At 46.8% G+C, this 15,965-nt stretch overlaps 1 protein-coding gene across 5 annotated transcripts in view; it reads left to right on the plus strand.

Annotated features, from left to right (window-relative positions):
* The first annotated feature begins 5,226 nt into the window (after positions 1-5,226).
* The window catches only part of PCNT (pericentrin), a 108,777-nt gene continuing 98,038 nt past the window's right edge, over positions 5,227-15,965 (plus strand). For all 5 annotated transcript variants that reach the window (XM_055415715.2, XM_055415751.2, XM_055415776.2 and 2 more), the window contains exons 1-3: positions 5,227-5,413; positions 7,901-8,107; positions 13,214-13,291. In XM_055415715.2, coding sequence (XP_055271690.2) covers positions 5,357-5,413; positions 7,901-8,107; positions 13,214-13,291 — 342 coding nt within the window. In that variant the 5' untranslated portion in view covers positions 5,227-5,356. The remainder of the gene's footprint in view (positions 5,414-7,900; positions 8,108-13,213; positions 13,292-15,965) is intronic.

The raw sequence follows: 15,965 nt of genomic DNA on the forward strand, positions 1-15,965 counted from the left end.
GGCAAGAACGCTGGAGTGGGTTGCCATTTCCTTCTCCAGTGTATGAAAGTGAAAAGTGAAAGTGAAGTCGCTCAGTAGTGTCCGACCCTTAGTGACCCCACGGACTGCAGCCCTCCAGGCTCCTCCATCCATGGGATTTTCTAGGCAAGAGTACTGGAGTGGCTTGTCATTGCCTTCTCCGCAAGTCCATTCTAGAGGAGATCAATCCTGGGTGTTCATTGGAAGGACTGATGCTAAAGCTGAAACTCCAATACTTTGGCCACCTCATGCGACAAGTTGACTCACTGGAAAAGACTCTGATGCTGGGAGGGGTTGGGGGCGGGAGGAGAAGGGGACAACAGAGAATGAGATGGCTGGATGGCATCACCGACTCGATGGACATGAGTTTGAGTGAACTCCAGGAGTTGGTGATGGACAGGGAGGCCTGGCGTGCTGTGATTCATGGGGTCACGGAGAGTCGGACACGACTGAGCGACTGAACTGAACTTAATTGTTAAAAATAAACTAAGATTCAGATCCAGCATTTACAGAACATCTAGAATAGCCATGGAAATGATTCTGGGGTTCTTAGGAACACAGTTTGAAAATCACCGGCCAAGGCAGCATGGGCAAACGACGCACATGCTGTGATTTGTTGTTCAGTTGCTAAGTCGTGTCCAACTCTTTGAGACCCCATGGACTGCAGCACACCAGGCTCCCCTGATCTTCCCCATCTCCCGGAGCTTGCTCAGATTCATGTCCATTGAGTCGATGATGCTATCTAACCATCTCATCCTCTGCCGCTCTCTTTTCCTTTTGCCTTCAATCTTTCTCAGCGTCAGGGTCTTTTCCAATGAGTTGGCTCTTCGTATCGTGTGGCCAAAGTATTGAAGCTTTAACTTCAGCATCAGTCCCTCCAATGGACATTCAGGGTTGATTTCCTTTAGGATTGACTGGTTGGATCTCCTCATAGTCCAAGGGACTGTCAAGAGTCTTCTCCAGCACCACAGTTCAAAAGCATCAGTTCTTTAGTGCTCAGCCTTCTTTATGGTCCAACTCTCACAAATGCGCATGAACACGGGATAAACCATACCTTTGACAACACAGACTTGTTGGCAAAGTGATGTCTCTGCTTTTTAATATGCTGTCTAGGTTTCTCATAGCTTTTCTTACAAGGAGCAAGCGTCTTTTAATTTCATGGCTGCAGTCACCGTCCGCAGTGAGTTTCAAGTCCAAGAAAACAAAATCTGTCACTGTTTCCACCTTTTGCCCTTCTATTTGCCATGAAATGATGGGACTGGATGCCACGATCTTAGTTCTTTCATGTTGAGCTTCAAGCCAGCTTTTAAACTCTCTTTTACCTTCATTAAGAGGCTCTTTAGTTCCTCTTCACTTTCTATCAGAGAGGAATCATCTGCAAATCTGAGGTTGTTGACATTTCTCCTGACAATCTTGATTCTAGCTTGTGATTCATCCAGTCCAGCATTTTGCATGATGTACTCTGCATGTAAGTTAAGTAAGTAGGGTGACAATATACTGCCTTAACATACTCCTTTCCCAATTTGGAACCAGTCTGTTGTTCCATGTCTGGTTATAACTATCGCTTCTTGACCTGCATACAGATTTCTGTGATCTGGTATTCCCATCTGTTTAAGAATTTTCCATAATTTGTTGTGATCCACTGGTCAAAGGCTTTAGCGTAGTCAATGAAGCAGTAGATGTTTTGATGAACCCCCTTGCTTTTTCTGTGATCCAACGAATGTTGTCAAGTTGATCTCTGGTTCCTCTGCCTTTTCTTTTTTTTCTTTGCCTTTTCTACATCCATTTCCTTCTGCAGGGATCTTCTCAACCAAGGGATTGAACCCGTGTTTCCTGTGTCTCTTGCATTGCAGGGAGATTCTTTACTCCTTGAGCCATTGGGGAAGCTGTACATGCATGGTCCTCTGCCTTTTCTAAATCCAGCTTGAATATCTCTAAGTTCTCAGTTCACATACTCGGTTCAAAGCCTAGCTTGAAGGATTTTGAGCATTACCTTGTAAGCTTGTGAAATGAGCACAACTGTCCAGAAGCTTGAACATTCTTTGGCATTGCCTTTCTTTGGGATTGGAATGAAAACTGACCTTTTCCAGTCCTGTGGCCACTGCTGAGTTTTCCAAATTTGCTTACATATTGAGTGTAGCACTTTGACAGCATCATCTTTTAGGATTTGAAATAGTTCAGCTGGAATTCCATCACCTCCACTAGCTTAGTTTGTAGTGATGCTTCCTAAGGCCCATTTGACTTCATGTTCCAGGATGTCTGGCTCTAAGTGAATGACCATATCATGGTGGTTATCCAGGTCATTAAGAGCTTTTTTGTATAGTTCTGTGTATTCTTGACACCTCTTATTAGCCTCTCTGCTTCTGTTAGGTCCTTACTTTTTCTGTCTTTTATCGTGCCAATCCTTGGATGAAATGTTCCCTGGTATCTCCAATTTTCTTGAAGAGATCTATAGTCTTTCCCATTCTATTGTCTTCCTCTACTTCTTTGCATTGTTCATTGAAAAAGAACTTTTCATCTCTCCTACTCTCTGAAACTCTACATTCAGTTGGGTATATCTTTCCCTTTCTTCCTTGCCTTTCACTTCTCTTCTTTGCTTGGCTATTTGCAAAACCTCCTCAGACAACCACTTTGCCTTCTTGCATTTTTCTTTGGAATGGATTTTGTGATCGCTTCCGCTACAATGTTACAAACCTCCCTCCATAGTTCTTCAGGCACTCTGTGTACCAGATCTAATCCCTTGAATTCTATTTGTCACCTCCACTGTATGATCATAAGGGATTTGATTATGTCACGCCTCAGTGGCCAAGTGGTTTTCCCTACTTTCTTCAATTTAAGCCTGAATTCTGCAATAATGAACTGACGATCTGAGCCACAGTCAGCTCCAGGTCTTGTTTTTGCTGACTGTACTGAGCTTTTCCATCTTTGACTGCAAAGAAGATAATCAGTCTGATGTATTGCAACATGTAGAGACTGAGAGATTCAGGTGTGGATCTGGGGCCCTGAACGCTCTTGGGAAATCTGATCCTGTGGTCTGCTAGTGTAACCTGCTGACCCCTGGTCTTAGGGGTCCAGTGCCTCACGTCTGTGAGCCAAGACTGGAAACTCCACTCACCACACAAAAAGGGCTGTGGTCTGACTCAGGAGGTGGTGGAGTATCCAAGGCTCCCTGAAGATTTGTGAGCTGTGGTTAAAAAGTGAGCTCATGTCAGCAGAGTCATGGCAGCATACCAGTGGAGGAGCATAGCTGTTGTCACTCAAGCCTCAGAGAGCAGCTGGGGAGCTCATGGCTTGGACACACACCCTGATCCAGTGAAGGATTCCCAGAGGCCACAGTGTGTTTGCTGGACATGCTTGCAGCCACCCGCCCCAATCTTCTCTGACATGCCATCTTCCCTCTAGTTGCCGCACTGTCTTCCTACTCACATTGGGAAATCAGAGGCACAGCTGCTTAGGGGTTTCCTGTGTCTCTTCCTGAGTTCCTGAGTTTGTGGGGACATTCACCCAGGCATAGTTAAGCTACAGTTACAAGAGGTGCAGACCACATGCTTTGGATCAGTGTTACTTAGTCAGAGCTTATCAGCTTCCAATAACCTTAGTTACTGTAACAGCATTTGATTGTTAATCAAAACCGTGGGCTAGCAATAAAAACCTAGCATTGTTTCCTCATCTGGACAAACAGGTTCAAGTGGAATCTGAAGCTAAGAAACAAAGAATGGTTTCATGAGACTCCAGTTGACACACAGATCATGAATTCACAACCCACATCACATTCCTTTTCTTTAAAAAATTTTTTTAATAAGACTATCTTTTAGAGCAGTTTTAGGTTCACAGAAACTTGAACAAGAAATACAGCATATTCCTCTTTAACAATCATTTACAAAGTATTTGGAATGATTTACCGTTTTACTCAAACATTTCCAGGTCTTAAAACCCTTCTGTGTAAGAAGAGACTTTCTGCCTTTCACTGAAACAGCTCTCTCCCCCTGCTGACCTAGAACTAGGTACAATTGCTGTAACATTTGAAATTGCATCTTTGCAGGCCCCTTGGAGAAGGAAATGGCAATCCACTCCAGTATTCTTGAGTGGAAAATCCCATGAATAGAGAAGCCTGGTGGGCTACAGTCTATTGGGTTGCAGAGCTGGACACAACTTAGCGACTAAACAAGGCCCCTTAGCAAGGAGGCCCTATGAAACCCTTTTCACGCTGGGTTCCAGGGACTGCCCTAACAGGAATACACTTGTATTCCAGGTATGGGTTTGCCTTTTCTGCCCTTAGGGCCTCAGCCTGACTCTCTGTTTCCCAGTGCACAGAGTCCTTCCTAACACTGAGGCAGGGCAATGCTTTATGTCAGAGGTGCCAGAGTGGAACCATGATTGTGGGGTCCCCTGGTCAAATCGTGAACCGCACTAACCAGAAGATGCAAGTTGGGCATAGACGTACTGAAACAGAGTCCTCGATATAGCACTGTGTGCCCACTGGGAAGAATCCATGGGCCCAGGAGTGGCAGCACCACCAGTGGCTTCTTGTCCCTGCAGCTCTGGGATCCTTGGCCTGGGGGGTCCTGGCCGATTCCTACTGAACTAATTGTGGCCGCCCCTCGCACTCCGGTTCCGTGAGTACAAGCGCCAGCGTGACCCAAGGGAGGGATGACTAGGAATGAAATCGAGTGATTTTGCCGGCTGTCTGTTTTCGTGACACACACAGGGCCAGGACCCTTAGAGATGAACGTTTGGGTCCTGCAACCCCGGGGTCCGGCCACGGACACCTGGAACACGACTTCGGGAACAGCCCCGAGCTGGCGCGTCCACGCAATGGGGCCCGGTCTCCTGGACTTGTCCCTGGGTTCTTGCAAAGCTCGACCCAAGTGGGCACCGGCGTAGACTCCTCCCTTACGGCCCGTACCTCCAGGGAACGCGAACAAGCAGCCGCACCAGTGCGAGGCGGAGTCCCGCCAAGATCACAGGGCGCTTCAAACCTACCAACCGCCTAGGGCGCCGAAGCCGCCGCGCCCCGCTCATTGGTCCCGCCCGAAGAGGCGGGACATTCACCAATCGGAGAGGAAGGAGATTGGGCGGAGCTCCGCTGAGCCGCACCTCCTTAGGTGCACCGCCCTGAGTGCGCTGGCGCGGGAGCAGGACCGCGGCTCCTGATTGGCCACCAGCCGGGGTGCACGCCTCGGGGCGGGGCCGAACGTGGGGCGGGCCCACGTCTGCGTGACAGTTGTCGTGGGGGGAGGGTGAGCCCAGGCGAGGGGGAGGGAGCGTAAATAGAGCGAAGGCGGCGCAGCATCGGCTCAGCCACCTCCTGGCGACTGGCTAAGGGCGCCAGAGGAAGATGGAAGATGATGAGCAAGAGCAGCGGCGCAGAAAAGTGGAAGCTGGGAGAGCGAAGGTAAATGGCAGCGCCTCCTCCCCGTGCTGTCCCGGCGTGGGGTCCATAGGGCGGGCTCCAGTGCCCGCCACCGCCCCCTGCCAGGAGCGGACGCAGCCAGGCGGGGGCCGCCGCCGCACTCTTGCCCTTTCTACCGACTCGGCTGGAAGCCACCCCCTGGCCGCCGCCATCTTGAATCCGCCGCCCTCAGCCAGTTCCCGCCCCCCATCGCAGCCGCAGCCAATCAGCGGCTGGGGACGCGCAGCGCCTCGCGAGGTCGGGCGCGGGGTACGGCGGGACTGGCGGGGCTGCGCTTGCGCAGGGGCAGGGGCGGAGTTAAGGAAGGCAAGGTCCTCCACCCGTCTCCCAGGGAGCGCAGCCCCTGCAGGTACCCGGCCTCAGGGGAGCTGCCCTTTTAGCGGGCGAGGCGGCTTCACTGACTGGCCGTGGTGTCGTCGGGACGCGGTGTCTCTGACGCCTGCCGGCTCCCGAAGCCCGAGGTGCGGGGACGGGCGCGGTCGCCACAACTCTACACCTGCTCGCACCTGCGCACCTCCCAGTCCCTGCCTGGATTCCTGGAGGGCTTGGAGGCCAGGCCTCCCAGCAGTTGGGCATCACAGGCGCTTCCCCTAGGTCTCAGCTCAGCTTCCATCCGATTAAAACTACGTTCAGATGTTCGTTTACATGGAGTCCTGCTTTTTTCTGTAAAAATTTTCTTTGGGAGTAGTGTTTCTGAGCACGAACTTGTTTTAAGGAATGCCTCACCTCCTCCCTGGTGTCCGGCTCCCGAAGCGCCTGCGCCTCTTGGGGCCCAGGTAGACGGTTCCGGCAGGTGAGGGCGGAGGGCTCTGCCCAGATCCCCCCACCCCCCATCCCGCGCCGGGCCTGGAGCTCCAGACACTCGGACGAATCCACCGGGAGGTGTCCTGTCCCCAGGCTGCAGTGCCCCGGGAGCTCTGTAGTTCCTTGAGTCGGCTTCGACCATCCACGCAGGCGCCATCTGGTACTCACTGTTTTGGGTAATTTGCGGAGGTTGAGCCGTGTGCAGTTCAGACGCGCCCGTGAGAAGGTGGAGAAAGCCTGGATCAGGGTAGGGGTTAGCCGCCCCGCCCCACCCCATTCCGGCCGTCTGGGGTTAGAACCTGCGGAGTACTGTGAAGTTGCTGTTTGAGGTCAGACGTGGTCAGACATTGGGAATTCACATGGATCAGTGATAGTTCCTTCCCTTGAGGAAATCGCAGGGCCACTCTGTTAGAGACCAGAACACACGGTGAGGGTGTGAGACGCTGACGGGGAGTGCAGGGTGGCAGGCAGAGGACAGAGCGGCCTCTGCAAGCTTCCCATGCAGGTCAGACTTCTGACTGGGGTTTGAAGAGTGAGGCGGGAGTGTGTTTTCTTCCCTTTGCGTGTGCCTGGCACATAGGAAGGAGATGCAACTGAGTCAGAGTTTAATATCGTTTTCCCTGAGCTCCATGGTTTCTAAATATGTCTAAATGAGGAGGCGATTTTAACCTTGGGGGAAAAAACAAATGCCTCTCTTTGGGCGACCACAGGCAAGGGACCAGGTTTGTGATGCAGGAAGGGAACTCATTGACATTAGATTTGATGGAGATGGGGCTAGTTGTGAAGGTAGTGTCTGGTCTTGACAGACGGTTTCTCTCACTTAAATTCCTTTTGTGATTTTCCCACGCCCACGAGACTGTGAGCCTCTGTTATCATGCACACAAATGTGTTACATGCATTTGCTTTCATGACCACAGTTGTCATGTGAAGGACCTTGTCCTGTGAAATGCTTATGTTAGCAGTCATACCTTTTGAATAAGGTGTTGGGAGAGACAGTATGTGAGCAGTCTAAACTCCTCAGATTCGACGGACTGAACACTGCCAGGTGTGCCTTCTGATAGGGACATTCTGTGGCGGTCCCTGGTGCTTTAGTGAGCTGTGTCATGAAAACTAGAACATCTGATTCCATAAAGGAGGATGTTAGATTGACCTGGCTTAATTAATTTTTTGCTATTTCTGTACCTTGTCTCAGAATCTACGGCAAGGAAGTTTGGGCTACACTATGTATTTCTCCGATTGGGGGAAAATGGGGCAAAAGGGGAGAGATTTAGCTTTTATATAATTTTAAACCGTAAACGTGCCTTGATTAAGCTGTCAGTTTTTAAAATAGATGCATCTCTAAATTTTTGAATTTTTTTATAAACTGTTACGGGCTAGAAAAGCTATTCTGCCAGCCAGCCTTATTGCCTTCCTTTGTCTGTGGGCATCATTAACCATTCTCACCGTTAGGTTCTTCAGTGTGATTCTGAAGCCCAGTATCTCGATGTTAATGGCGGCAGTGTTTGTGGGGCAGGGACCCAGGTGACGAGTGTCTGGCCAGGTGTGGCCGCGTGGACTGCGCGGGCCCCAGAGCCTCATGCTCCCCTCAAGCTTGCTCACCTTGTGGTTCTGTTACTTCTTCCTTGCTTACCTTTGTCTCTACTACTTTTCTACATTTCTGCGCAGCTTGCTCACTTCAGACAGAGAAAAACAAAAGGTGACTGTACGCATTCGAAGAAAACGCCGGCGAAGAGGAAGGGCACGACTGTCCATGCGCCTGTCGCGGAGGAGAGTCCGGTAGCTGCGCCCTGGGACGGTGGGCCCCTGGGAGGCCTGGACATTGGCAAGAACCCGACCGGCAGCGACGCCCCTGATGGCGCTGACGCCGCTCAGGTGCATTCAGTCAGCTTTGTGTTGTCACGTTTTGCTTATCTTCTAGTTCTTGCTAGCCTAATGCACTGAAAGTGGTGTTGGGTCTGTTTTTGTCTATCCAAAGTTAGGGAAAGAGGGTTTTATTCTACCTTACAGATGGGGAGTATGTTTTTGTAGTTTTACTTACAGTTAAAAGTTTTTCTTCATCACGTGATTTTGAGAAATGTTGAATGGACTGTTTGAAGGCGAGTGTCCGTGTTGGTGACGCTGTGGTAACAGAAGCTTGACCAGTGCAGGCTCCTCAGGTGTGGCTGTGCAGCAGCCCCTCTGACACCTACACCGTGATGTCCTTTCACGTGCTCTCAAATCCGCCTCGTTCTTGGTTGAAGCCTTCCCCTTCTTCCTGAACGTGGAGTGAGGAAGCAAGGGGTGAAGGTGGCACTGAAACGTTGTCTTGTCTGCTGCTTGAGGCCCTGTGGCTGCAGGCAGGTGTGAACCTGGGTGTGCAGGGTGCATGGCCTCGCTGGGCCTGTCGAGGGCCTGCATGGGGGCTGTCCTTGGGGCCTCCTCTCACCTGTATTATAAGCGAGGGGCCTTGAACCAGGAGTATCTTGCTTATGTGTGGCAGGGGCAGGGCAGGGGTTTGCTAGAATGAGCAGAACACTGGTGGCTGAGGGCAGACTGACTGAAAACCATGTTGTGTTTGCACTGCCTTATTGAAAAAAAAATGGGATGATTACCAGCACAGTTTATGATATCCTATCTACAAACCTAGAATGCTGCTTTTGGCAAATGAGAAGGCCTTGTCATGGTGCTCTGACTTTACTCGGGAGCTGCTGCAGAGCTCTGGTGCCTGAGCCTCTAGACCAACCTGTGCCCCGCTGACTCGCCCTCCATTGCCTGTGCTCTCAAGAGACCTGAGACTGGATTTCAGTTGCTGTTCATGCTTGTCTTCTTGTTGCTTCTCTGGGGTAGAGCGGTGGTTCTCAGTAGCCTTGTCTTGTTGCAGCTAAGTACACGAATGCCATGTTGAGGGGGCCAAGCACTTACTCCAGTGGCTTTTCTCTGTGTGTTTCCTGCCTAGGCTTTTTGAGGAGAAAGGCTCATAGTGTAAGTTAGCATTTATTATTTCATATCTTTACTTTCAAATTAGACAAGTCTTTTTTTTTTAATTTTAACTTAAAAGTTTTGTATTTTTCAGCTATTCTATTTGTTTTAAAATAATGTTAGAGCTACAAAAAGTTTGTAAAAAATAGCAGCGTTCCTGGATATCCCTCACCTAAATTCCTGAAACATTGATATCTGTGTTATCACAACATAAATGATTATGTGGTTTCAGTAAACATTGAAACAATACTGTGAGCTAATTGATAGAGCTTTTTCTAATTTTTTCCATTTTTTTCTGGTCCAGGATTCTGTATTGCAGTTCAATGTCTTGTCACCTTAGTCTCCTCCAATCTGGACAGTTTCTTAGTCTTCCTTTGTGTTTTATAAGTTTGACATTTGTGGGCTACTAGCTAGTTACGCATTGGAGAAGGAAATGGCAACCCACTGCAGGTTCTTGTCTGGAGAATCCCAGAGACAGGGGAGCCTGGTCGGCTGCCGTCTGTGGGGTCGCACAGAGTCGGACACGACTGAAGCAACTTAGTAGCAGCTAGTTATGTGGTAGGATCCCTGTCAGTTTGGGCTCTGTTTGATGTTTTTTCCTGATTGAAGTCAGGTAGTACATTTTAGCAGGAACACTGTGGAGGTGATGATGTTGCCTGCCAAGAGTATCTGAGAAGAGGCACAGGTGGTATGTCTCATTACTGGGGGCCCTGCCAGATTTCTTCTGATAGAGAAGTTTCTGTTTTTCCCTTTGTAGTTAATAAGTGTATAGTGTGGGGGTACTTAGAGATCCTGTAAACATTTTGTCAGTTTTAGCTTTCATTGAGGACTCTTGCAGTAACTACTGGGGTGTTGGCTGGATGATGACTTTGTTGCCATCATTCCACCCACATACTTTAATTGGTGTTTTACTCTAAGGAGGAACTGTTGCTCCTCCCGAACTTATTTATTTATTCAATAATTTATATCAGTGTGGAGTGCTAGATACTCTATTATGGGTTTTAATCCATCATATCAGTGTTTATTTTGTTGCTGAAACACATACATTTGGCCTTTGGGAGTGCCTTTGGATTGGCATCTGTGACCTTTCAACATGCGCTCATTGTTTGCTGGCACCTACTTCCATACTTTCCACACCAAGACTTTCCAGGCTTATTTGGTTCTTTCCCTTCTACAGCCCCAAACCAGTCATTTCTTCTAGGAGCCCTGGTACCTTTAGGTGGAGAATGGTTTTCGAAGCCAAGATCTGTGTGCTTGGCACACTTGTTGCTAGCAGGGTGTAGTTGCTTCTGGGCTGTTTCAAAAGAGAGCAGGAAAATATAAATAAATGTATATTCAAACACATCTGTACATATTTCTTTATTTGTATGTATAGTAAAAATCATAAATTAATAGTAATATCTTCAATTTTAATCCAACAGTACAAATTTTATTCTAGTTTTCCCCCTTTCCTTACTTTTAGCTCCTTTTACCCATAGTGAGAAACCTGACATCCTTATTTACAATATCTTTATTTACTCAGTCTTAAAATACACATAAATAAGCTTCGGAATTACTAATTCTCATGCTTGTGAAAAACAAATTTGCTAACTAAAGTGGAATATTTGTTTATATAGCTATCCCCACTTTTTGAATGTTTGCTTTCCACCACTTCATTTTTATAAAAGGCCAAATTAATACCTGCTTTTTGCTAACTGAAAGAAATCAGAGAGGGTTTTCACTTTTATGAAGAAATGCAATTGGTTCTTTACTTTTAGGCCATTTTGGCTTATGAGAACTTTCTTAGGAAGTCTCAACTTTTGGTTGTGGGGGAACTTGCGGTTCTTTTTTGTCTTTTAGTTTTCCCGGTTATTTGTTAGATGTAAAGAAACTGAAAGCGAACGTTGCTCAGTCGTGTCCGTCTCTTTGTGACCCCATGGACTGGAGTCCATGGGATTCTCCAGGCCGGCATATTGGAGTGGGTAGCTTTTCCCTTCTCCCCTTCTTGGGATATATGTACTGCAAATATTTTTCCTGGTCTTGCTTACCTAGCTTTTTTCTTAATGATGTCTTGTGATAAGCAAATATTCTTAACTTTGATGTTGAGCTTATCATTTCTTCCTGTGGTTAGTGATTTCTGTGTCCTGTCCGAAAGATCTCTCCTGTCCTTTGGTTGTGAAGACAATCTCCCATGTCTGCTTGAGGCTTTCTGGCCTGGTTTCTGTGTTTAATTCTGTAATCTGTCTCACGTTACTTTCTGTGTTTGGAGCACCTTACTTGTAGAAGAATAGTTTATAGTCTTGCTGGTTTTGAGTGTTTATAAATAGAATAACCCAGTATGCTAGCTTCACATTTGCTGGGCTGTTTAAAGTTTTTGGCCATATCAAATGGCATAGTGGGCTCTTAGGTCCCCTACCAGGAGTTGATGGAGCAGGAAATGGCAACCCACTCCAGTACTCCTGCCTGGAAAATTCCATGGATGGAGGAGCCTGGTAGGCTATAGTCCATGGGTCACAGAGAGTCAGACACGACTGAGCGACTTCACTTTCTTTCTTTCTGTAGTTCCTTTTGGGGAAGGAAATGGCAACCCACTCCAGTTTTCTTGCCTGGAGAATCCCATGGACAGAGGGGCCTGGTGGGCTACAGTCTATGGGGTTGCAAAGAGTTGGACATGACTAAGCAACTAACACACACACATCCCCCAGGATTTGAACCAGTGCCCCCTGCTGGGGAAGCTCAGAGTCCTAACCACTGTACTGCCAGGAAAGCCCCTCCCTGAATTGTCACCTTGAAAGCAGGACACAGAGATGGTCTCTCCAGTCACGTAGAAAACTGGAGGAGAGATGAGTTCACTGCCCCTTGCCCTTCTAGGTGGTTCCTCTGCTTCCTCATTATTTAAGGCATTGTTGACATGGTTGGGAATAATTAAATTGACAGATTCATCCTTATGATGATGAAATAGCATTGTGTTATGGGAGAAGCAGGTTGCTCAGATCCATCTTGCATCCTAGGTAAATGCAGGGGTCTGGCAGTAATTGCAAGACAAAATGTTTTACTCTATTGAAAAAAAAAAAAAAAGTGAATTTTCTCGCTGTTCTTTGGAAGGCCTGTATGAAAGATAAAATTATACCAGACTTCTCAAGTAGTTATGCTGCTGCTACTGCTGCTGCTAAGTCACTTCAGTCGTGTCTGACTCTGTGACCCCATAGACGGAAGCCCACCAGGCTCCCCCTTCCCTGGGATTCTCCAGGCAAGAACACTGGAGTGGGTTGCCATTTCCTTCTCCAATGTGTGAAAGTGAAAAGTGAAAGTGAAGTCGCTCAGTCATGTCCGACCCTTAGTGACCCCACAGACTGCAGCCCACTAGGCTCCTCCATCCGTGGGATTTTCTAGGCAAGAGTACTGGAGTGGCTTAAATGAAACTGCTAACTGCAGTTGGGTCCAGCAGATCCTGACACTCTGACAGCAGTGAGTGACGTGTGGTCATGGCTGGCAGTCCATATGGACATGGCGGGAAGCCACCAGCGAGTTGACAAGGAGAACGCACTGAGCCTTCCTGCAGATAAAAGCCCCAAATTATTGTAAATTTATGTGTCAAAACTATTGGGGGAAAATTTGTTGGAAAACTTTAAATTCAATTTTGAGGTGATTTAGAAAAACAAAATACTACTTTACAAAATTTTAAGGGAAAGATTTATCTAAAAAAGGAAAATCTTGAAGATGAAATATTTGAATCTGTATCAAATTAAGAGCTTAGAAAATGTGCATGAATGTGAAAGACCAGGATTTGTTGAGAAACTAAAATTTAGTGATTTAAATGTTAAGCACACAGTGAAATAAACAGAATTCATTAAAAATCATGCAGCACCATCATGAGGGAAACAAGTTACAAAAAATGTTTAGAGTTGAGACTGGTTTAGGAGGCAACTGTAGATGGACCTGGCAGGCCTGGAGTGGGGCAGAGGTGGAGGGATTGGGGGCAGAGGGGCCAGGGCCGTCCCTGTGCCACTGTGGACGCCCCTCCTGGCCCTTCCCCGCCAGCTGCAGGAACCCAGCAGAGAGAGGACGCCGCCGAAGCTGGATGGCCACTGTGCAGAGCAGCCCGGGGTCATGACGAAGGTGAGCTTTCCCTGGGTTCCCTGTTAAGGTGTGTCCTTGTCTCCTCCCATGCGTGGGAACTGGAGGCAGAGCTCCCTGCATGGAAGGCCTCTCTTCAGCCCTCCTCACAGATCTTATCTGGTGGGTGTGTGTGTGGGGAACCGCCTTCTGCCCTGCTGGTTTCTGTCATTGGTCAGTGTGCTTCCCAGGCCTGGCCCACACCCAAGTCGCTGCAGGGGTCAGGCTTGCAGGCTGGGCGTCAGTGTTACTGTCCCAGCTCCTCCCAGAGTGCTTGGTGTGACTTCCATGGATGTTGAATTGATTCCTTTTTCAAATCAATTCAGTTTTGTTAGCATTTGCAAGAAAAGTTATTAGATACTGACCAGTATCAAAGTGTTGTCTTGAAATTCTTATATTTTATCTTTTTTTTAATTAAAGTATAGTTGTTTTACATCATTATGTTAGTTTCAGGTGTAAAGCATGGTGATTCAGTAGTTTTATAGATTATACTCCATTAGAAGTTAATACAAAATATTTTAGACACTCAATTCTAGCTGGTCTTAGTTCACACTACTTGTAGCAGTGAGCAAGTTTGGTTTTTAATCTGCATTATTGCAGGAGAAATCTAGATCATAGGGCTTGGAAAAATGGTCTCTGATGGAGTCTGTAAGACCCAGTCTTAAATACACATTTTATACTTGTTTAAGCTGTGACTTGTAGCATCTGTGTGGAAAAGTGCACAGAACTTACGTATAACCCAGATGACTACACCATGCACACAGCAGGTGACCCCTCTGCTGGTCAGAGGTGGGACAGTGCTGGCTCTGATCCCTACTGTCCACCCCAGGTGAGCACTCGCTTGCTGATTCTGCCGTGGAGCTTTGTGTAAATGGACCTCGTCTCTTCTCTCCTTCACTTTTAGCGTCTCTGCAGACGTCAGTTTGAGATGTATGTCTGGTGAATAGCATCGGGTTGATTTTTAACTGAGCCTGACAATTTTGTCTTTTTATTGGGCAGTGAATTCCCTTGTATCTAATGTCATCACTGCTGTGCCTATACTTACACCAGACATTTAATTTGGGTTTTCTGTTGGTCTTGCCTGTTTTGTTCCTTTCTTTTTACCTGTTTTGCCTTCTTTGAATTATTATTTATCATGGGATTTACAAAGAAATTATCCTTTTATGCATTTTAAAGTAATAGTACACAGTTTCTGTTCTTTTAATGTTGAGGTTATGAAATACAGTATGTATACTTAATTTGTCTAAGTATAAATTTAATCACCTTCACTTTCCTTTTGTTTAATTATTTAAACTCTGTTTATACTTCCCTCAACCTCTGTTTTTGTCATGGTCTTTTTTAAAATTGTATTCAGTTCAGTTCAGTCGCTCAGTCGTGTCCGACTCTTTGCGACCCCATGAATCACAGCATGCCAGGCCTCCCTGTCCATCACCAACTCCCGGAGTTCACTCAAACTCATGTCCATTGAGTCGGTGATGCTATCCAGCCGCCTCATTCTCTGTCGTCCCCTACTCCTCCTGCCCCCAATCCCTCCCAGCATCAGAGTCTTTTCCAGTGAGTCAACTCTTCGCATGAGGTGGCCAAAGTATTGGAGTTTCAGCTTTAGCGTCTTAGGTTGGTACAAAAGCAATTGTGGTTTTGGGCTATGAATTTTAAATCATTACAACTAGGCTCAAACACTTCTTTATTAGTCAAAGTAGGAACAGCTATAATCAGCACATTTTTGCCAATGAGAAATAAGATTGCTCATTCCTATAGTGTAAAAATCCCTGCTTCAGGATTCAGTGAACTTTTGGAAAGCATTTTCTGCCTCCTGCTGGTTATGGAAGCATTCTCCCTGCAAAAAGTTGTTGAGATGCTTGAAGAAGTGATAGTCTTCTGGCGAGAGGTCAGGTAAATATGGTAGATGAATCAACATCAGAGCCCGATTCATTCAACTTTTGAAGAGTTGATCACGCGTTGTTGTGGAAAAGAATTGGGGCCATTTTGTTGACCAATGCCGGCTACAGGCCTTGTAGTTTTTGGTGCATCTCATCAACTTGCTGAGCATACTTCTCAGATATAATGGTTTTGCTGGGATTCAGAAAGCCATAGTGGGTTAGACCTTTAGCAGACTACCAAAGAGTGACCATGACTTTTCTTTTTTTTTGCAAGTTTGAGTTTGGGAAGTGCTTTGGAGCTGCTGCTTGGTTCAACCAGTGAACTGGTTGTCCTTGGTTATTCACTTTCGTCACACATCACAATCCAGTTGAGAAATGGTTTGTTGTTGTTGCATAGAATAAGAGAAGACGGTAATTCAAACCAATGATATTTTTGATTTTTGGTCAGCTCATGAAGTACTCATTTATTGAGCTTTTTTACCTTTCCAGTTTGCTTCACATGCCAAGACTGTAAATGGTTGACAAGTTTTCAGCAACTTCTTGTGTAGTTGTAAGAGGATCAGTTTTGATGATTGCTCTGAATTGGTTGTTGTCAGCTTCCAATGGTCAGCCACCGTGCTGTTCATCTTCAAGGCTCTCGTCTCCTTTGCAAAACTTCTTGAACCTCTTGGCACTGTATGTTCATTAGCAGTTCTTGGGCCAAACGTGTTGTTGATGTTGTGAGTTGTCTCCACTGCTTTATGACCCATTTTGAACTCAAATAAGAAAATTGCTTGAATTTGTTTTTTGTCTAACAT

This window comes from Moschus berezovskii, chromosome 1 (genome assembly GCF_049115385.1).
Source record: "Moschus berezovskii isolate FMDL1 chromosome 1, NW_MosBer_1.0, whole genome shotgun sequence".
Lineage (NCBI taxonomy): Eukaryota > Metazoa > Chordata > Mammalia > Artiodactyla > Moschidae > Moschus > Moschus berezovskii.